This window comes from Sus scrofa, chromosome 6 (genome assembly GCF_054392235.1).
Source record: "Sus scrofa isolate SSC_HxYL_T2T_F1_AM1 chromosome 6, Sscrofa_HxYL_maternal_Yorkshire_Landrace_v2.0, whole genome shotgun sequence".
Lineage (NCBI taxonomy): Eukaryota > Metazoa > Chordata > Mammalia > Artiodactyla > Suidae > Sus > Sus scrofa.
In genome coordinates, this window is record NC_139388.1 from 132,479,683 (window position 1) to 132,501,540 (window position 21,858).

Genomic DNA, 21,858 nt, shown 5'->3' on the forward strand with positions numbered 1-21,858 from the left:
TAGATCTAGGCGATTTTTTGTTGTTGTTGTTTGGGTTTTGCTTGTTTTTTTTTTTTTTTTTTAAGGGCCACACCTGCTGCATATGGAAGTTCCCATGCTAGGGGTCAAATCAGGGCTGCAGCTGCCAGCCTACGCCACAGCCACAGGGGTCCAAACTGCATATACGACCTATACCACAGCCAGCTCACGACAATGCTGAATCCTTAACCCACTGAGCAGGGCCAGGGATTGAATCCACATCCTTGTGGATACTAGTTCTGGTGGGTTCGTTACTGCTCAGTCACAATGGGAACTCCATAAACGGAAATGTTAAGGCCGGAGATACTACACTGTAGATTTGAATTTTAAATCCATTTAAGGAGTTCCTGTTGTGGCTCAGTGGTTAACAAGTCCGACTAGGAACCATGAGGTTGCGGGTTTGATCCCTACCCTTGCTCAGTGGGTTAACGATCTGGCGTTGCTGTGAGCTGTGGTGTAGGTTGCAGGTGTGGCTCGGATCCCAAGTTGCTGTGGCTCTGGTGTAGGCCAGTGGCTACAGCTCCAATTCGATCCCTGGCCTGGGAACCTCCATATGCCGCGGGAGCAGCCCAAGAAACGGCAAAAAGACAAAAAAAAAAAAAAAAAAAAATCCATCTAAAATACACTCCTGGAGTTCCCTGGTGGTGCAGCAGGTTGGGAATCCAGCATTTGTCACTGTTGTGAGTTGCAGGTCACTGTTGTGGCACAGGTTCAATCCCTGGCCCCAGGAACTTCTGCATGCCCCCAAAACACACTCCTTTGTGTGTGTGCAAGTACATGTGTACACTTGCACGTGCATGTGTCTTTTTTCGTATTTGTTGACTTCACTGTTTGGTTAGTACTCCTCACCATTCAATAGGGTGTTAATCTGACAAGGCTGTTTCCACACCATGCAGGCCCACCAGGTCGTTGTTTCCACTGACCTTTGGGCAGTGTGTGTCAGACAGCAGACATGGGCATCTCCTTCCCATGGGAGGAAATGGGGCTCTGGGGCCACTGGCCTGAGGTCCTGGGTAAGCACAGAGCCTGGCTATGAGACCCGGCAGGGCTTCCAAATGTGCCTCCACCAGGCCCCTGTGCAGCTTCCACATTCTACAACTCTTTTCATTTCAGTCGTGGGCACCAAGATGTACGTGCCCGGGAAGATCCTAACCAACAACAACACACTGCTAGAGTAAGAGATTCAGAGGAGAGACTTGGGATGGATACAGAAATTGCTTAGGTACATGTACTGAAGAGTCAGAGAAACAGTGTATTTAAGTACATTCGACATAATCTTAGGCAGAATAAGAAACAACTCTTACTCTTTACATTTAAAAGGTTCCAAAAATCATTATTTTATCACCATTTTTATCACCATAAAAACAAGATAATTTTTTCCTTAAGTGTGTACTTTTCTGCCTCTCCCTGTTCCTATGTCCTAACCCTGGGGCCTCAGGATGTCCGTCTTTGCAGATGTGATTAGCTGAGATGACGCTATGTTGGGGTGGGGTGGCCCTCAGTGGTGGGGACATCTGGACACACACACGCATGGGGAGAATAGCATGTGACGATGAAGGCTGGGATTACAGCAGCCCTAGAAAACACAGCCAGATTCTCACTGACAAGTGTGCAAACACAGTGGCCCCACAGGACTCATGCCTGAACCTCCCTCCAAAGGTCAAGTTAATCCCTGATTACCAAAATCACTAACCTAAACATCAAGTTTTCTCAGAAATAAACAATTGTGACTGTTCCTGTCGCCAGGTATTGTATTTATTTAGCTATTTACAGATATTTGCTGATACAAAAATACAATGATCAAGTAGACTGAAAGTGAAGGCAATGCCACCCTCACTGTAAAACCCTCCAGCTCCTTGAGCCACACATACTTCCTCAGATGCTCTCAAGAGTTTAGACTGTGTCCATGTGGGACTGACTCCATGGCACCTGTGTGCACCAGGACCGGCTAGGAGCTCAGTATCTGTACTTTGTGGAGTAGTCCTTCGGGGATACAACCAGACCGCGGCCTTTCCGGGCCCCACGGTACACAGTCTCAATTATGTCGATCATCTCCTGCTTGTCCTCCATGGCCCAGTTGATCTTGTTGTTGTTGCCAGTACCCAGGTCAATCATGATATGCTTGTTCCTGCAAGAGGGAAAGGGGGACAATGCTCATAAAGAACCTTCCGGGAGTTCCCGTCGTGGCGCAGTGGTTAACGAATCCGACTAGGAACCATGAGGTTGCGGGTTCGGTCCCTGCCCTTGCTCAGTGGGTTAACGATCTGGCGTTGCCGTGAGCTGTGATGTAGGTTGCAGACGCGGCTCGGATCCTGCGTTGCTGTGGCTCTGGCGTAGGCCGGTGGCTACAGCTCCGATTAGACCCCTAGCCTGGGAACCTCCATATGCCGCGGGAGTGGCCCAACAAATAGCAACAACAACAACAACAACAACAACAACAACAACAAAAGACAAAAGACAAAAAAAAAAAAAAAAAAAAAAAAAAAGAACCTTCTGGAAAAGAATCCATGAAAAACACGCCTTACCTTTCCTACTTAAAACCAGTTAACACAACCCAGAGAGTATACCATGATTTAGGAAACTGGAAACAACCGAAACATTATTTGACAAAACACGCAAAGCTCCTTCCACATGTTTCTGTATTTCCTTAGGACAAATAAGCTACAGGGTAACTGAAGGTCAAAGGACACAGTTTTAGCCACTTGGGAAGCCAAACTGTTTTCCAGAGGGTTGTACTAATTTATCTGAAAAAAAGCCATGTATGAGTTCATCATGGCATTCTTGTGAGCACCTAGTATACATGTTATTAAAGCCCCACTAAGGGAGCTCCTGATAGTCCAGTGGTTAAGGACTGATCGTCGTCACTGCTGTGACTTGGGTTCAATCTCTGGCTTAGAACTGCTGTGTGCCTCAGGAATGGCCAGAATTTTTTTTTTTTTTTTATTTTAAAAAAAGTCCTACTGATTGCGAAATGAATATATTTTGCATTTCCATGATTCTTCACAAACTTACGTTCCAGGAAGCTATTTTTACTAGCTGCACTCGGGGCATGTTAAAATTCTCAGGCCAGGGATCAAACCCATGCCAACAGATTCTTAACCTGCTGTGCCACCAGGGAACCCTTAAGGGGCTATTTATTTATTTATTTAGTCTTTTAGGGCCACACCAGCGGCATACGAAGGTTCCCAGGCTGGGGGTCGAATTGGAGCTGTAGCCGCTGTCCTATGCCAGAGCCACAGCAACTCAGGATCTGAGCCACGTCTGCAACCTACATTACAGCACACAGCAATGCCAGATCCTTAACTCACTGAGCAAAGCCAGGGATCAAACCCGAGTCCTCATGGATGCTAGTCAGGTTCGTTAATCACTGAGCCACGACGGGAGCTCCAAAAGGCTGCTTTTTAAAATGAATTTATATGGCCCTTTAAAAAATAAAGATATTAACCCTTGTTGTAATAGCTGCACAAATTCTTTTTTTGTTTAAACTTTTTTTGTTTTTCAGGGCCACACCTGGGACACATGAAATTCCCAAGCTAGGGGTTGAATTGGAGCTGCAGCTGCCAGCCTACACTACAGCCACAGAATATTGAGATCTGAGCCATATCTTTGACTTGTACCACAGCTCACGGCAACCCTGGATCCTTAACCCACTGAGCAAGGCCAGGGATGGCACCCGAATCCTCATGGACACTAGTCAGGTTCTTTAATGATGAGCTGCAAAGGGAACTCCAGGCTGCACTAATTCTTAATAATTTAACTTCTGTTTCTGCAAGGTTGTAAGTCTGGCTCCCAGCTGTTGTTCCATGTATATGTGCTCTGTCCTAATTGCAGTTTGGCCTCCTTTCAGCCAGAGTGAGCTTCCAAAAGTAAATGTGATGTTACTTTCCTGATGCAAACATTCCCTTCCAGGCAATATTCCAACTCCTCACACTGGTCCATGAATCCAGGCATCTGGACCCTGCCCCGCTCTCCCTCCCCACCCACCTGCCCCTCCCCACCCTCACCTGTCAGTCCTCCCACCTCCTTGCAGGTTTCCGAATTGTGGTAGCTGTTCTGCCTTTGTGCCCCTGCTAGATGCATGGGGCTCGACCAAAATCATCCAGCAGGCTTTAAGCACTTCCCACTACTCAAAGTATTTGTACCTCTGTGAATACCTGCTGCGACATTGTGATTTATAGGAAAAACATGTATTTAGTCACTGAGATGACTATATTTCTCATATGTATTTGGTTTTCATCCATAATTCCTGGCTCACAGTTGCCAAAACTCTTGGAACTTCCATGAATAAGAGTCATGGGATATTCAGTCTCCAGTCTTCAGTTCCTGAAAACACTTCAGGGCCATAAAGGTGAAATGGGTGCCTTGGTGTCACAGGTGGGCTTATGTTCACGAAGGTGACTTCTTAATCCCACCAGCAGGACTCCTGAGACTTGCCCAACATGCTAGAGTGGAACTGGGTTCTCTTCCATCTCCCTGTTTCCCAGTGCTAATTTACTCAGCTCTGCCAGCAGATGAAGTTCTGTGACAGCAGGAACCCTGTCTCATCTGACAAAGTCCCAGAACTAGACATGAAACCTAGTGTTACTCTATATATATTTAGGGAATAAATTAAAGTACTACTACTAGTTGTCTTAGAAGTCTGGGTTGCAGAAACAGTAGAAGATTTTGTCTCATTTTCTGAGTGCAGTATCAATCCTAAAATAGCAAAATACACAGTCTGGCACAGCACCACCTGACTCCTTTCTGCAACCCCCTTTCCCATCAGAACTTGTCCTGGCCACATGCAGTGAGAAGCAGGATCTAAGGCGGCACCCATATTCCCACCTGGAGGACTTTTGGAGAACTTTGAGAAGCATAACAGAAAAGGCCTGGATTGCCTTAAATAGCCTGTTAGTAGAAATATGGACTTGCAAGGAGTTAGGGACATGTTCCAGGGAGTGGAGGAAAGGGATCTTTGCTACACAGTGGCAGAATGTCTGTGACACTTGTAAGCGATGCATGTGGATAAGAGCTGAGAACACAGAAGTAAAGTCTTGAAGGCACTGCCTGGTTTCCTAGGCCTTATAGTAAAAGAAGAGAGAAACTGGTTGTAAAAACTGTCAACAACAACAACAACAAATTCTCAGCCTCTCCAAATAGCAAAAGATGCTGAAATCCAGAAATGGGTGCTGAACTCTTGACACAGAAGCCACATAACCTACTGAAACCTGGAAAAGACCTAAAGGTCAGAATGTTCAAAGGACAGGATCTTCTCCCAGGAAGCAACCAGCAAGCTCTGGCACCCAGGACAGACTCTACCTGCTCAGGCCGAGGGGAAGCACTACAACTTCATGCTGCTGGCAGGAAGCAGGCTGAAAAATAAGCCAGCTGAAATGCCATTCATGAAAAAGGCAGAAAAGGCTGGGGAGAACCCTCCCGAGGGCAGGCATTGGACCAAGAGGATGATCCTAGCCCTGCATCAAAGCCCTGCTCCTGGTGAACCCAGACTGTTCCCTATGCCTGTCCCACACTGTATCCTGGGGAGGGGCCACAGAGAAAGAGTGTCCAGGAGCTGGGCTTAATGGGTCACCCAGAGAAGCCTCATCCACACTCAGTTTTGCATACGAGAGGGATCTGAATCTTTGTGAGCCAAAGGGCAGACTGCAGTAGGCAGAATCCTAAAATAACCTCTGCTATTTCCTGCTCTAATCCTCAGGACTATGAGATGACATCATGCCTCCGATCAGTTACACTGCACTTCAAAGGGAATTCTGCAGGTATCCCTACAAGTACCCACCAGTTGACTTTAAAATAAGGAGATGCCCCAGAATTATACAGTCTAATCCATCAAGTGTGCCCTCTGAAAGCAGAACAGGAAGTTAGAGCAACTGTGTAAAAATGACTCAACTCTTGGTTGAGGGCTTCAAAGCTGGAGGGGCCTCTAGGAGCACAGAGGGGCCCAGGTGGAAAGACACCTCATTCCCATGTCCACCCAGAACTGGAAACTGGATTCAGCCAATAGTCCCCAAGAGCCAAGTAGATTCCCCCCTGACTGACTGCCTGGCTAAAAGCCCAGCCTGTGACTATGGCCTTGAGACCCCAAGACAGAACCCAGTGAGCCTGCCTGGACTGTGACCTACAGACCTTGGGCTCATAAATGGTGTTGTTTTCAGCCACCAAGTTTGGGCACACTGTCAAACAGAACAGAAAGCTAATCTACACCCTATATACTCTACCCAGAACTTCTCTAATTGTGAAGCTCTACCTCTGGAGTATGGCCTAATGTTTATGTTGCTATTTACTAACTTTTGTAGTAACAATAAACTAAGAATTTTTTTTCTTTTTAGGGCCACCCCCTAGACATATGGAAGTTCCCAGGCTAGGGATCGAATTGGAGCTACAGTTGCTGGCGTACACCACCATAGCCATAGCAACGCAGGATTCCAGCTGCATCTGTGACCTACACTACAGCTCACGGCAATGCCAGATCCCTGACCCACTGAGTGAGGCCAGGGATTGAACCCGCATCCTCATGTAAACTAGTCAGATTCATTTCTGCTAAGCCACAATGGGTACTCCAACAGTAAGAAATTTTGACAAGTAAAAACTGTGAAATGGTGATTCTTTCCAAATTAAATGTCCACAAGAGAATTTTTTTTCACTTGTGATGCTACTTAACTTTATAAACCCCAATCAAACGTATTTGCATCTGCATTGGACACCCATGTACCTAACCAGTAGCCACTCTATGTTCTCCTTTCATGCAAAGTTTGTAAATCATGGATACAAATTAATTTAAGGCGATTAGGGAAATTCTATTCCTTGAGTCAGTAACTGACTGATTAAAGTCCACAAAAGAGTTTTTGTCTTGTTTTGTTTTTAGGGCTGCACCCACAGCACATGGAAGTTCCCAGGCCAGGGACAGAACTGGAGCTACAGTGAGGTCAGGGATAGAACTGGAGCTACAGCTACTGGCCTATGCCGCAGCCACAAGCAGTGCCAGATCCAAGTCACGTCCGTGACCTATACCACAGCTCATGGCAACGCCAGATGTTTACCCCAATGAGTTGGGCCACGGACTGAACTTGCAGTTGGGTTCATTACTACTGGGCCACAAAAGGAACTCCAGCAACAGAATTTTTCAGCTGATAAAATAATCTTGTATTTCTAAGCAAAGTAATTAAGTAAAGGTTTTCCTTCTGGCTATCACAAAAGGACACTAAATAAAGTCATTGATATCATATTTAAAAAGTCAGTTATTTTAAACATTTTTTCATCAACATATTATACTTAAAGGTATCTGAAATGTCAATAAGAACATCTTCCACTTAATTACACTTCATTTAGTTTTCTGGGCAGTTATTTCAAAAGGGTAATGTGTTACTGTAAATGCTAAATCTGTAATTGCTACTTTGAAAATTATTTAAAAGATCACACTGATTGCCTGGTGACACAAACCATATTATGATATGAGTGCATAACTGACCTCCTCCTAAAGAAAAGAATCTAAAGATATCTTGATTACATTAAACTTCCAGACCATCTATTCAATTTAAATAACAACTTTAAGAGAACATACCTGAAGAAAAACATGACAGTACACGGATCATATAATTCATACATTTTGTTGAAGTCAGGTACTTCTGTGATATCCACAAGATAAATAACTGCAAAATTTTTAACCTAAAAGGAAAAGAGGTTGGGGAGAAAAAAAAACAAAATGTAAAATGACAAATCATTTTTTATTCCATAAAAGCACATTTAAAAACAAAAACAAAAAGAATTTGTGTATAGGGAGTTCCCGTCGTGGCGCAGTGGTTAACGAATCCGACTAGGAACCATGAGGATGCGGGTTCGGTCCCTGCCCTTGCTCAGTGGGTTAACGATCCGGCGTTGCCGTGAGCTGTGGTGTAGGTTGCAGACGTGGCTCAGATCCCGCGTTGCTGTGGCTCTGGCGTAGGCCGGTGGCTACAGCTCCGATTCAACCCCTAGCCTGGGAACCTCCATATGCCGCGGGAGCGGCCCAAGAAATAGCAACAACAACAACAACAACAAAACGACAAAAAAAAAAAAAAAAAAAAGAATTTGTGTATAATAGCACAATTTTCAAACTAACTGTCCCATACTTTTCCCCGGTAGAGCTGTCACAAAGGAAGATAATTCAACATGATCAGGATCCTGAACAATTCCATTAACACCTCATTCAGAACAGTAAGTTATGAGAATCCTGAAGAAAATGTCCACTGACATACTCTTTGTGTTGAGCTAATAATAATCTATATGAATTCATCCAATCTGAACCTTTACAAATACTTAATTACATGCATTAAATAAGTTCTTCAAAGCATGCCTTTGTTATTCAATCACACATCCCCTCTTACTTAGGTCTGGACACTGGCACACATCAACGGACTAAACCCCAAATCATCCTATATGTAACAAATGTTCTTCAACTTTTTTCCTTAATTGTGAGTTCATCAGAGAACATTTAGAAAACCCAGAAAATTACAAATAAAATTACCTCTAGCCCCAACACCTAGAGTTAATTGCTAAGAATATATTTTTACTATATTCTTTGCCATTTTTTTCTGGTATAGACATAAAAAAATCTGTTTATAGGAGTTCCCGTCATGGCTCACTGGTTAACGAATCTGACTAAGAACCATGAGGTTGCAGGTTCGATCCCTGGCCTTGCTCAGTGGGTTAAGGATCTGGCGTTGCCGTGAGCTGTGGTGTAGGCTGCAGATGCAGCTCGGATCCCGCGTTGCTGTGGCTCTGGCGTAAGCTGGCGGCAAAGCTCTGATTTGACCCCTAGCCTGGGAACCTCCATATGCCGCAGGTGCAGCCCTAGAAAAGGCAAAAAGACAAAAAAAAAAAGACAAAAAAAAAAACCCAAAAAAAAACCCTGTTTATACTGTTTTAACAAAATGTGATTGTACAGTGATCACACTATAATATTTCATATCCTGCTTTACCTATGAGCATTCTCTTATATAAACTGTATATTCTCCTAAAGCACAAATTTTATGCCTACATAGTTCATCAAACGGCTATGCCAGGAGTTCCCACTGTGGTTCAGCAGTAATGAACCCAACTAGTATTCATGATGATTTGACCCCTAATATGGGAATCTCCATATGCTACGAGCATGAATCTCCACACAAAAAAAAATTTGCAGTATAGAAAATGTTTGAGGGGTTAAATGGTATAAGATTGACAAAATATTGGTTATTGCGATAGGTACAGAGGAGTTCACTATGCTTTCCTCTATATTTTGGGGAATACGAAGAATATTTGCCACGGAAATTTAAAACACCACCACGCAGAAAAAGGAGGGAAGGATGTTTACATTTGATGAGCACTCCTTCCGCTGACGGACTTAGATGCTGAGGAAGAGGAAGAAGAGGTGTCTCTCACAGCCACTCCCTTACCCCACTTTTCCTGGTGAGAGAACATATCCACAGAAGATGGAGAACAGTGAGCTGAGCACACGTTCACACCTCATATAGCCTCCACAGCCACTCGGATAGGGATTGGGTAATGTTTCCCAGCAAAAGTTACCCTGCTGGTTCTAGGGCTCTGTCTACATCTAAATTCACTAGGTGGAGTTCCCGTTGTGGCGCAGTGGTTAACGAATCCGACTAGGAACCATGAGGTTGAGGGTTCGGTCTCTGCCCTTGCTCAGTGGGTTAGCGATCCGGCGTTGCCGTGAGCTGTGGTATAGGCTGCAGACGCGGCTCGGATCTCGCGTTGCTGTGGCTCTGGCGTAAGCCAGCGGCTACAGCTCCGATTCAACACCTAGCCTGGGAACCTCCATATGCCGCGGGAGCGGCCCAAGAAATAGCAACAACAACAACAACAACAATAACAAAAAAAATAAATAAATAAAAATAAATAAATAAATAAATTCACTAGGCAGATATATTTTATCTCTTCCCATAAAATAAAACAAAGATATTACAATTAAAAAGATAGTACATCACAGTACAAACACACACACAGTCTCTGAAAGCGTAAGATGAAGATTCATTGAAAGCTCCAGACACATTTCAGATTAAAGGTGAATCTCTTAGCCAACTGGTTCTGGTTCCTAGAACCTCCCAATCACCAAGTTAAAGGAGAAATTGACATGAGAAATCAGATTCTCTAAAAGCAATTAGAACATATCTCATCTATTTCTTGTATGAGGACATTCAACTATACCAACTCGATGATGTCATAAAATTTTCACATTATAAATGCCAGTTTTTACAGTGAGACATCAAAAAAGGGCCTTATTTTGCTTTGCCGTCAATGATCAATAAGAAAACTGCAGCTCATTCCAAAGTAAAAACAAAGGACACAACAGGACTTAATTTTTTCTTCCCCTCCACAAACATTACACATGAAACCTCAGGAGGCTGGGAACCATATCTGCTATCCTTACTGACCTGTCCTCAGAGCCAGGGGATGCTTGACACACAGAAAGCACAAGTCAATATTTACCAAATGAACTTTAGCAATAAGCTCACATCTCACAACTCAAGAAATGTGTCAGTATCACTAAAAATGTGTTTTTGGAGAAAAATTCTGAGTTCATTCAGACCTGCTTTAACAGTGGCCTGGTCCTGCTTCTCCCTTAGAGGAGGGGCTGACAGGGGCTCTCTAGCTACTGCAGCTATGTGTGAGCCCGCCCACCCTGAGCCTGCCCAACCTGCACCCGCTGGCCTTCCTCTGACTCTGTGGACCCCCAGCTTCTCTCCTCTGGAAAAGCTCCTACTAAAGGGGGCTGCACAGATTCTGACATGATGCCTCTTACATGGTCTCAACTATTTCTCCTGAGTGTTTCACATCTGTTAAGGAATCCGCAGTTAACTAAAACTTTTGTGTTTTTTATATAAAACCAAAATCAAGTAAGTGTCTAAGATCTTTTCTCCATTTAAAAATGTTCATGGAGTAAAAAGAAAAAAAAAAAAAAATGAAAACACCAAAAACGAATGAAGACACTATTGCCTTGTTTCCAACCCAGGTTTTTTTTTTGGTCTTTTTAGGGCTGCACCCACAGCATATGGAAGTTCCCAGGTTAGGGGTGCAATAAGAGCTGCAGCTGCCAGCCTACACCACGGCCACAGCAACAGTGGATCCTAGCTGTGTCTGCGACCCACACCACAGCTCAAGGCAACACTGGATCCTTCACTCACTGAGCAAGGTCAGGGATTGAACCCACATCCTCATGGATATAGTCCAGCTCATTGCCACTGAGCCAGAATAGAACTCCAACCCAGTATTTTTTTAAACAAGTTATACAATTAAAAAGCATACAAATTAGGTTGTGATGGTTATACCACCATAAATGTAATAAAATTCATTGGATTAAAACAAAAAGTATATGACAGTCAAGTAAAATGAACAGCATGTAAGTGTTTTAAAATGAAAAGTAAATGTTTCCCTTCCTCCAGATCCACATGCTTACGCTCACTTGTGAGGAAACTGCATACATTCTGCTTTTCTTCAGCTGGTATCATTAACCAATGCTTCCCCATGTTAGGAAGTTCTTAGAAAATCATTTTTGACAGTTAAATAATACTCCATCCAGTGGAAGAAGGCATTCCACCCTAAATCCCAATTCTCCATTTCTGAGCCTGGACAAACAACCTGCTAGCACATGCCTCAGGGAACGGGGACAAGGACCACATAGGGAGTCAGTGTCCCACCTACCATCATGACTGGCCTAAGTGCTCAAATACAGGAGTCATGGTCATTACCACGTCCTCCTTTCACATGACTGTGGTTATTTCCAGTTTTGCTATCAATTTACAGCAAAGTATCACAAAGCATAAAACCTTGCCTACTGAAGATGTAGGGTTACATATAACTACTCTTAACAGTTTTCATTCAATGCCAAGTTGCTTCCCAAAAGGCTATCAGTTTTACTCCTATCTGAACATTACACTTCCACTCTGCCCTAACAGTTAAAGCTTTTATCTTTGATATATCTAAAAAAATCACAGTACACTATTTTAATCTGTTTAAGTTTATTGCAATTTCTTTTTTTTCCCAAGTTCTTTGCTCATTTATGGAGACTTATCTTTCTAAATGGTACTTTAAACTAACCTGGAGAAGCCTACAGTGTCCACAATAATACTTTGCTACTGTTCTGCCATAATCCTGTTTGTAGAACAGTATTTTGTTAAAAACCAAGAACCATAGGTATAAACCTCCCTCCTACTATCAAAGTGTTTCTAATAGGCATGTTCTTTTGATTGTTTAAATTAATAAATACTCTTTCCAAACCTGCTACCATACATTTTAAAAGCATGCTGTTTCTTCAACAAGTCAGCGACTATGCAGTTCGGCAAGAGTCTTGCATGCCACTAAATCCATCTCCAGGTTAACATAACTCAGCAAATCACTGAGACAGGAGGCCATCGGTGAGGCCAGCCACCATTCTACCCTTGTGTCTGAAGCTTTTCCAGTAGCTAAGAACCCACCTAAAACTTGGAAAAAATATTCTCAACTGTCAAAAATGTTCTCAACTTACCATCAACTGGCACTGTGTGGTTTTCATTTTTTGGCTGTGCCTGTAACACGCAGAAGTTCCCAGGTCAGGGATCAAACCTGTGCCACAGTAGTGACCCAGGCTGCTGTGGTGACAACCCTGGATCCCTAACCAGCTGTGCTACAAGGGAACTCCTAGCATTATGTGTTTCTGAACCATCAATTTTTACATTTAGGAGTTCTCATTGTGATGCAGCAGAAATGAATCTGACTAGTATCCATGAGAACACAGGTTTGATCCCTGACCTCACTCAGTAGGTTAAGGATCTGGTGTTGCCGTGAGCTGTGGTATAGGTTGCAGACGTGGCTCATATCTGGCATTGCTGTGGTGTAGGACAGCAGCTTAGCTCCAATTCCACCCCTAGCATACACTCCACTCCATATGCTGCAAGTATAGCCCTAAAAAAAAAAAAATATATATATATATATACACACACACACACATATATGTTTTGATATTATTTTTTTACTTTTTAGGGGCACACCTGTGGCACAGGAAGTTCCCAGGCTAGGAGTCAAATTGGAGCTATTGCTGCTGGCGTATGTCATAGCCAGAGCAACTCACGATCTGAGTCTTGTCTGTGACCTACACCACAGCTCAGGGCAATGCTGGAACCTTAAGCCACTGAGCAAGGCTAGGGATTGAACCCACATCCTCGTGGATACAAGTTGGGTTCATTTCCACTGATCCACAATGGGAACTCTAAATTTACATTTTTAGATAGTTCATTTCAAAGTCATCAAAAAACTGCATGATAACTTCATTTTCTCAAAGTACTATTTGCCCTAATTGGATGTTGGTTCCTATGAGAGTCCTCATTTGAGCATAAATTTCTGCTGGTTCAACCTTCTTTATGTGATGCTCAAGTCATTCCTAAATAGCTCCATGAATACGTCTGCCTTATATACAACTCTATTAGAATGCATGACTATGAGACAATATTACTGAAGTTCTGCATATTCTGAACTCTATTTCTGTGGGCTTTTTAAACATACAAAAATGAAACATCTCACTTATTCTTACATATAATGGGACTTAGGTTAACAGTGAGATGTGACGTGTTTTCGTGCAAAATGCCAAGTACAAAAAATAGTCTCTCTGTGAAGCTGTGCATAAAATCACCCACTAAACAGGAAATTTTATTTTAACTGTTACTCTATCAAACTCAACACATCTATAAAATCTCTAACATATCTGTGTTTTCGGTACAGCTCAAAACTAATCCAGCCTGAGATAGGAGTTGGTGCTGTCGAAGCAGCAAGTCAACAAACCACATTGTAGGAGAAAATGTATAATCAAGTCCAGCCTCTACATTGGAACTTTTACTCACTTTAATACAGCTGGGGTTTCCAAACAGGGCTCGTAACAAGGTGAGGAGGATCCCCCACTATCTGCCATTTCTGCAGAGGGAGATGTTTAAATAGACAGTTAAATTGTTCTTCATACTAAAACCTTAAATTTCAAAAATTCCTGAGTTTCCCCCAATAGGGCTTCCAGAACTATAAATTCATATTTTGCCATTAAGAAGAAAAATAAAACATTAATATTAATAGTCTTATAATGCATTTCAAGTTTACATTTTGAATAACTATAATCTAGTATTGAAGGTTTATTAAAATACAAATCCAAGTTTTGGGCAAAAGAAAAGGAGTAACTTTAAAAGACCAAAGAGGAGTTCCTGTTGTGGTTCAGTGGGTTAAGAACCCAACTAGTATCCATGAGGATGTGGGTTCAATCCTTGGCCTCACTTAGTGGTGCAAGCTGTGGTGGAGGTTGCAGATCTGGCTCGGATCTGGGGTTGCTGTGGCTATGGTGTAGGCCGGAAGCTACAGCTCCAATTTAACCTCTAGCCTGGGAACTTCCATGTGCTCCAGGTGGGGCCCTAGAAAGAAAATAAATAAATAACCAACCAACCAAAGAAAAGTACTTGAAGTGAGCTCAATTAAATGTTCTTATCAACAGGTTCAATACCATAAAGCACATATCTGCTGTACTACAGCCATGTGGTCTTTGAATGATATAAAGGAATTAGAAAAGACCAATTCCGGAGTTCCCATAGTGGCGCAGTGGTTAACGAATCTGACTAGGAACCATGAGGTTTCAGGTTCGATCCCTGGCCTTGCTCAGTGGGTTAAGGATCCGGCGTTGCCGTGAGCTGTGGTGTAGGTCACAGACGTGGCTCGGATCCCGTATTGCTGTGGCTCTGGTGTAGGCCGGCAGCTCCGATTCAACCCCTAGCCTGGGAACCTCCATATGCTGAAGGAGCAGTCCTGGAAAAGGCAAAAAGACAGAAAAAAAAAAAAAAAAGAAAAGAAAGAAAGAAAAGACCAATTCTGGTATAAGTCCCTAAAACTCACACTGATTCAAAACTTGTCTCCTAGCTAATAGTTTCTTCTGAGTTTTGCTCAGATTTGAAGAGTAAACAACCCTTACACCTCTCATCATCCTCACCTGGTGCTCACCTGCCACCTTTAAGGCAGAGTCCATCACACACACCCTAAGTTACTTCAGAGTCAACAAGGCAGCATCACCACTTAGTGGAAGTGTCTTCATTCAACTTCATTGGACTCTGCAGTACCTGCCCTTGACCACTGCCATACACAAACGACCCCCGGCACCTCACTCTTAACTCTGACCCCTGCGTTGTTGCTGTTTATCTTTTTAGGGCCACACCCAAGGCATATGGAAGCTCCCAGGCTAGGGGTCCAATCGGAGCTATAGCTGCCAGCCTACACCACGGTCATAACAACACCAGATCTGAGCTGCCGGCCTACACCACAGTCATAGCAATGCCAGATCTGAGCTGCATCTGCGACCCACACAACTGAAAGCAACACCAGATCTTAATCCATGGAGCAAGGCCAGGGACTGAACCCCCATCCTCATGGATACTAGTTGGGTTCCTTACCACTGAGCCACGATGGGAACTCCTGGGAAGACTGCCGTGTGAGAACCCTGCCCCCCTCCATTTCCTCAGGCACCTTCTCATGCTCCCTCAATGTCTTGAGAAGGAAGAAGGTGGAGCGGCTATGGTCACAGCACTCCTACTGATCCCAACCTCATCAAGGGGATTCTCAAAGTCACATCAGATTTCCCAGGGGAAGGAGTTGTCTTGTGGTGCAGAGAGTTAGGGATCTTTGCAAAGGCTTGGGTTGTTGCTGTGGTGAGGGTTCGATTCCCGGCCAGGGAACTTCTACATGCTGTGAATGCACCCAAAGAGAAAAAAAAAGAATTCCTGGGGAACTTCTTTAAATCCCTGGCCTGGGAACTTCTACAAGCTAGGAGCCTGGCCAAATAAATAAATAAAAGTTAAAAAAAAAAAAAATAAGCTATCTCTGGACTTTACCCCAGACCTGTACAATCAGAATCTCTGAGATGCACTTTGGTAAGTATTTCAAGTTATATACTAACACTCACAGAAGGACAGTCCCTAATGTTCTCAGTGCTACCACCCTTATGTCACTCTGCCTCTCCTACCAAATGGGAGGTAGTGAAAATTACTGATGGCAGGTCAGACAGTTTTTCCTTTCCTAATACAAAAGTATACCCTTATACATAATCATTACTCCTCAGTCATTATTTTAACAGAACCTGTATTAGTACACCCTATTCCATCCAACATTTCCCTTACTTTTACTCTTCATTAAAATGAATGCCCTCTCAATTACTGTAAGTTCAACATTTTATTAGCGCCATAATATATTTGCCTTTTGCCCTATTGCTACAATTGCAAAAATCCAAATCAAAGTTATCTTAAAATCCCCTTGAGAAGGAGTTCCCTGATGACCTAATGGTTAAGAATTCAGCATTGTTAGTGATGTTACTTGGATTTGATCCCTGGCCCAGGGAAACATGCCTCCAACAGGGCCAAAAAAACAATTCCCATGAGATAACTCCAGAAAAAGAATTAAACCCTGGTTATTCAACAGTGCCCTACAATTGCATTTTATTGTTAACAAACAAAAGCTACAAACAACCCTGTGTACTACCGATAAGAATTAGGAAAAACCGGAGTTCCTGTCATGGCTCAGTGGAAACAAATCCTACTAGTATCCATGAGGATGTGGGTTCTATTCCTGGCCTTGCTCAGAGGGTTAAGGTTCTAGTGTTGCCCTGAGCTGTGGTGTAGGTTGCAGATGCGGCTGGGATCCTGTGTTGCTGTGGTTGTGGTGTAGGCCAGCAGCTGTAGCTCTGATTCAACCCCTAGCCTGGGAACTTCCATATGCTGCACATGCACCCTAAAAAAAAATATGGCAGGTGCAGCCCTAAAAAGCAAAAAAAAAAAAAAAAAAAAAAAGAGTCACTTTAAGCTATAAACCAAGTCACTTACAAAGAGCATGATGGGGTAAAGAAAAAAGGAAAACCTACCGAAAGAAAAAGAATGGAATTTACCATGCTGGTAAAATAAATGTTCTGCTTTATAAATAAAACAGATAAACACAGTACAAAAAAAAAAAAAAAAACTAAGCTAAGATAAAGTCTGCAAATGTGTTTTACTTGGCACTACAGATGTGCACTTTAGAAAACACTCTATCAATAGGAATTATTAACTTACCTAGGGAGAGTGATCATGAACGTTTTAGAAGTTTGAAAATCTATGGTAACTCCTCCCACAAAAAGACAAACTATTCTGACCTATTTCAGGGAGCACAACCTCACATCCAGGATAAGACTGTCTGTGAACCTCGCTTCTTGTCTTTGGTGAACGAACGTGTTGCAGGCGAAGAATGAGTACAGCGTGCACTTCAAACAAAAGCAATCCAACACGACGAACCGAGCAAACCCACCGCGGGGCGGGGCGGGGCAGGGCTGCGTTACCTTCTCAGCTATGCTGTACAGAACCTCGTCCATCTTCATGCAAGTAGGATCCCAGTCGTGTCCAAATCGAATTACCACCACGCGGTCTTCTTCCGAGAGGATGGCCTGATCCACCTGCCAGCCATTGTGCAGGTGCGGGAGCATGTACGACATCTCGGGGCCGACGGGTCTGCAGGGGGAACCCACCAACCAGCTCCTCCCAGCTCCACCGCAGCGCACCCGCTGGGCCCCACCCACGAGGACACCTCCCCAACGGGGACCCTACTCCACGAAGGCCTCACCGGAAGGGACCCTCACTCACCCGGACCCTCACTCACCCCATTGGCCTCACCCACAGGGACCCCTAACCCACAGGAGCCCAACCCACAGAGGCCCACCCCACAGGGGCCTCACCCCACGGGGCAGCCAGGACGGCCAGGCCCGCGTCCACCTCCTCCCCGGGCCCCGACCCCAACACTGGGACGCCTCGCCCCGTGGCCCAGAACCCAGAGCGAAGGAACCCCCGGGGTCGCACATCCGCCCCTCCACCCCAGCAACCAACCGAGGGTCCCGCACCAACCTCTGCCTTCCCTGTGATCTCCCGCGCAGCAGTCCCTCCAGGAGCCGGAATGCTCCAACGAGTGCGCGCGCGCAGGCGTGTACGTGCGCGCTCACGGAGTGCGTGCTCGCTGACGTGTACGTGCGCGCCTTTGCCCGGGTCGGATTGGCTCTGGGCTTCCACCTCTTCAGTAGGGAGGACAAAGTTGAATCGCATGTCATGGGGCGCCACCGGGACCTGCAGTGTGGGAGCGGACAGAGGATGATGTGGTATTGTCCACTCCCACACAAAGTCCCTCAAGTTAATCGTTTTGGCGGTCGTGGTATAATACATATAAAAGTTACTGTTTTAGCCACATCTAGTTCAGTGGCTTTGGGTGCATTCACTTCATTCTGCAACCATCATCCCTGCAGATACTTCTTTTGTTAAAAAGCTTTGTTGAGGTGTTACACACTGTAAAGTGGTTTCACCGATTTAGAATAAGATAATTTTCCAGGAGTTCCCGTCGTGGCTCAGTGGTTAACGAATCCGACTAGGAACCATGAGGTTGCGGCTTCGATCCCTGGCCTTGGTCAGTGGGTTAAGGATCTGGCGTTGCCATGAGCTGTGGTGTAGGTTGCAGACGCGGCTCAGATCCCGCGTTGCTGTGGCTCTGGCGTAGGCTGGCGGCTACAGCTCTGATTCGACCCCTAGCCTGGGAACCTCCATATGCGGCGGCAACGGCCCAAGAAATGGGAAAAAGACAAAAAAAAAAAAAAGATGGTTTTCCACAGAGTTGTGGAACCAACACTCCAATCTGATTATAGGAAATTTTCATCACCCCTAATCCTGTACTCTTTAGCAGTCCCATTTCCCTCCCATCCCTTTGGCTTCTGGCAACCACGAGCCAGCCTAGATATTTCAGGTAAGTGGAAACATCAATATATAGTCTTTCATGACTTCTTTCATTTCGCATAGTGTTGTCAAGGTTCACCCATATCGTAGCCGAATCAGTACAGTTGACCCTTGAGCAACAGGGGTTCTAACTCACACGTGTACCACGTGTACTTCAGGATGGCAGTTGGTTAAATCTGCAGATAGAAAACTGAAGGACCAACTGTAAAATTATGCATGGGTTTTTGACTGAGGATAGGGTCATTGTGGAAAGGTCAACTGTACTTAGTTCCTTTTTATTGCTGATTAATGTTCTGTTGTTCGGATACACTGCATTTAACTATCCATCAGTTAATTTTTTTTTTTTTTTCTTTTAGGGCTGTACCTGCAGCATGTGGAAGTTTCCAGGCTAGGTGTCAAATCAGAACTGCAGATGCCAGCCTACCCACAGCCATGGCAACACTGGGTTTGAGCCACATCTCTGACCTATACTGCAGCTTGCTGCAAGGTGGGATCCTTAACCCACTGAGCAAGGCCAGGGATTGAACCTGCATCCTCTCAGACACTATATCAGGTTATTAACCCACTGAGTCACAAGGGAACTCCCTGTCCATCAGTTAATTGACATTAAGGTTGTTTCCACTTTTTGTGCTTTATAAGTAATGCAGCTATAAACATTCATGTGTAAGGTTTTGTATGGATTTAAGTTTTCATTTCTCTTGGGTATATGCAAGTAGAATGGCTGAATCACATGGTAATTATGTTTAATGTCTTGAGGAATTGCCAAACCATTTTCAAAAGTGGCTAGATATGCCATTTTGCATTTCCAACAGCAAGGTGGGGTTGGATTTCTCCATGTCTTGGCCTATTCCTGTTTTTGTGTGCATTTTTTTTTTTTATACAGAGTGATATCCTGGTGGATGTGAAGTGATGTCTTCTTAAGGTTTTGACTTGCATGTTCCTAATGGTTAATGATATAGAGCATCATTTTTAATTGGCCATTTGGAGAAATGTCTATTCATCTCCTTTGGTCACTTAAAAATGGATATTGTCTTTTTATTGTTGCGTTATAAGAGTCCTTTACATATTCTGGATATAAACCCCCCATCATATGTATGATATGAAAATATTTCCTCCTGGGAGTTCCCGTCGTGGCTCAGTGGAAACGAATCTGAATAGTAACCATAAGGACGAAATTCCATCCCTGGCCTTGCTCAGTGGGTTAAGGGTCTGGCATTGCCATGAGCTGTGGTGTAGGTCGCAGACATGACTCAGATCCCACGTGGCTGCGGCTGTGGCATAGGCTGGCGGCTACAGCGCCAATTCAACCCCTAGCCTGGAAACATCCATGTGCCAAAGGTTCGGCCCTCAAAACACCAAAAAAAATTCTTCCCATTTTCTGACTGATTTTTTACTTTATTTATTTATTTATTTTCCAGCCTTGCCAGAGTCATGCGGAAGGTCCCAGGCGAGGGACCTAACGCATGCCACAGCTGTAACCAGGGCAGTGACAACACTGGACCCTTAACCCTCTGAGTTATGAGGGAACTCCATGACTTTTTATTTTTATTTTTATTGGTATCATTTACAGCAAAAACTTTTTTTTTAATTTTATTTATTTATTTATTTTTGGTCTTTTTTTTTTTTGTCTTTTTAGGGCTGCACCCGTGGCATATGGAGGTTCCCAGGCTAGGGGTCTAATCGGAGCTGTAGCCACCAGCCTACACCAGAGCCACAGCCACACCAGATATGAGCTGCATCTGTGACCTACACCACAGCTCACAGCAACGCCGGATCCTTAACCCACTGAGCAAGTCCCGGGATCGAACCAGCAACCTCATGGTTCCTAGTTGGATTCATTTCTGCTGTGCCATGACAGGAATTCCAGCATAAAACTTTTAAATTTTGATTAAATCCAGTGTATTTATTTTTCCTTCTGCTATTTGTGCTTTTGGTGTCATACCTAAGAAACCATTACCTAATTCAGGGTCACGAATATTTACTCCTTTTTTCTTCTAAGATTTTGTAGTTTTGGAGTTCCTGTTGTGGCTCAGTGGAAACGAACCTGACTAATATCCATGAGGACACAAGTTTGATCCCTGGCCTCTCTCTATGGGTTAAGGATCCAGCATTGCCATGAGCTGTGATGTAGGTCACAGACAAGGCTTGGGTCCTAAGCTGCTGTGACTGTGGTATAGGCTGGCAGCTGTAGCTCCGATTCAACCCCTTGCATGGGAACTTCCATATGCCACGGGTGTCGCCCTAAGACCAAAAAAAAAAAAAAAAATTTAGTATCCATAAGACTTTATAGGAGTTCCCTTGGTAGCTCAGTGGTTAACAAACCCAACTAGAATCCATGAGTATATGGGTTCAATCCCTGGCCTCGATCAGTGGGTTAAGGATCCGGTGTTTCTGTGAGCTGTGGAGTCAAGTAGGTCACAGACACCTCTCGGATCAGGCGTTGTTGTGGTTGTGGTGTAGGCCAGTGGCCATAGTTCCAGTTCGAACCCTAGCCTGGGAACATCCATATGCTGTGGGTGGGGCCCTAAAAAGACCAAAAATATTAATTTTTTAAAAAAATAAATAAATATGCGTGACGCAGTGGTTAACGAATCCGACTGGGAACCATGAGGTTGCGGGTTCGGTCCCTGCCCTTGCTCAGTGGGTTAACGATTCAGCATTGCCGTGAGCTGTGGTGTTGGTTGCAGACATGGCTCGGATCCCGTGTTGCTGTGGCTCTGGCGTAGGCTGGCAGCTGCAGCTCAGATTCGACCCCTAGCCTGGGAACCTCCATATGCCACAGGAGCGGCCCAAGAAATAGCAAAAAAAAAAAAAAGACAAAAAAACAAACAAACAAATAAATAAATATGCCTTGGTACCCTTGTTGAAAATCAATTGATTTTGAATATAAGGATTTATTGCTGTAGTCTCAATTCAGTTTCATTGATCTGTATGGCTAGCCTTATGTCAGTACCATACTGTCTTGATTAGTGCAGATTTGTAATGAGTTTTGAAATCAGGAACTGTGAGTCCTCCAGCTTTGTTCCTTGTCAAGACTGCCTTGGCCATTCTGGGTCACTCACATTTCCATATG

General features: G+C 44.1%; 1 protein-coding gene across 1 annotated transcript; it reads right to left on the bottom strand.

Annotated features, from left to right (window-relative positions):
• Window positions 1-1,751: 1,751 nt before the first annotated feature.
• On the bottom strand, window positions 1,752-17,971 carry TXNL4A (thioredoxin like 4A). The gene is made up of 4 exons (XM_001924851.5): window positions 17,913-17,971; window positions 17,354-17,522; window positions 7,577-7,680; window positions 1,752-2,146 (listed from the first exon to the last, which is right to left on the bottom strand). The coding sequence occupies exons 2-4, from the start codon at window positions 17,504-17,506 to the stop codon at window positions 1,975-1,977; spliced, it is 429 nt and encodes a 142-aa protein (XP_001924886.1). The 5' UTR covers window positions 17,507-17,522; window positions 17,913-17,971; the 3' UTR covers window positions 1,752-1,974.
• Between the last annotated feature and the right edge of the window lie 3,887 nt (window positions 17,972-21,858).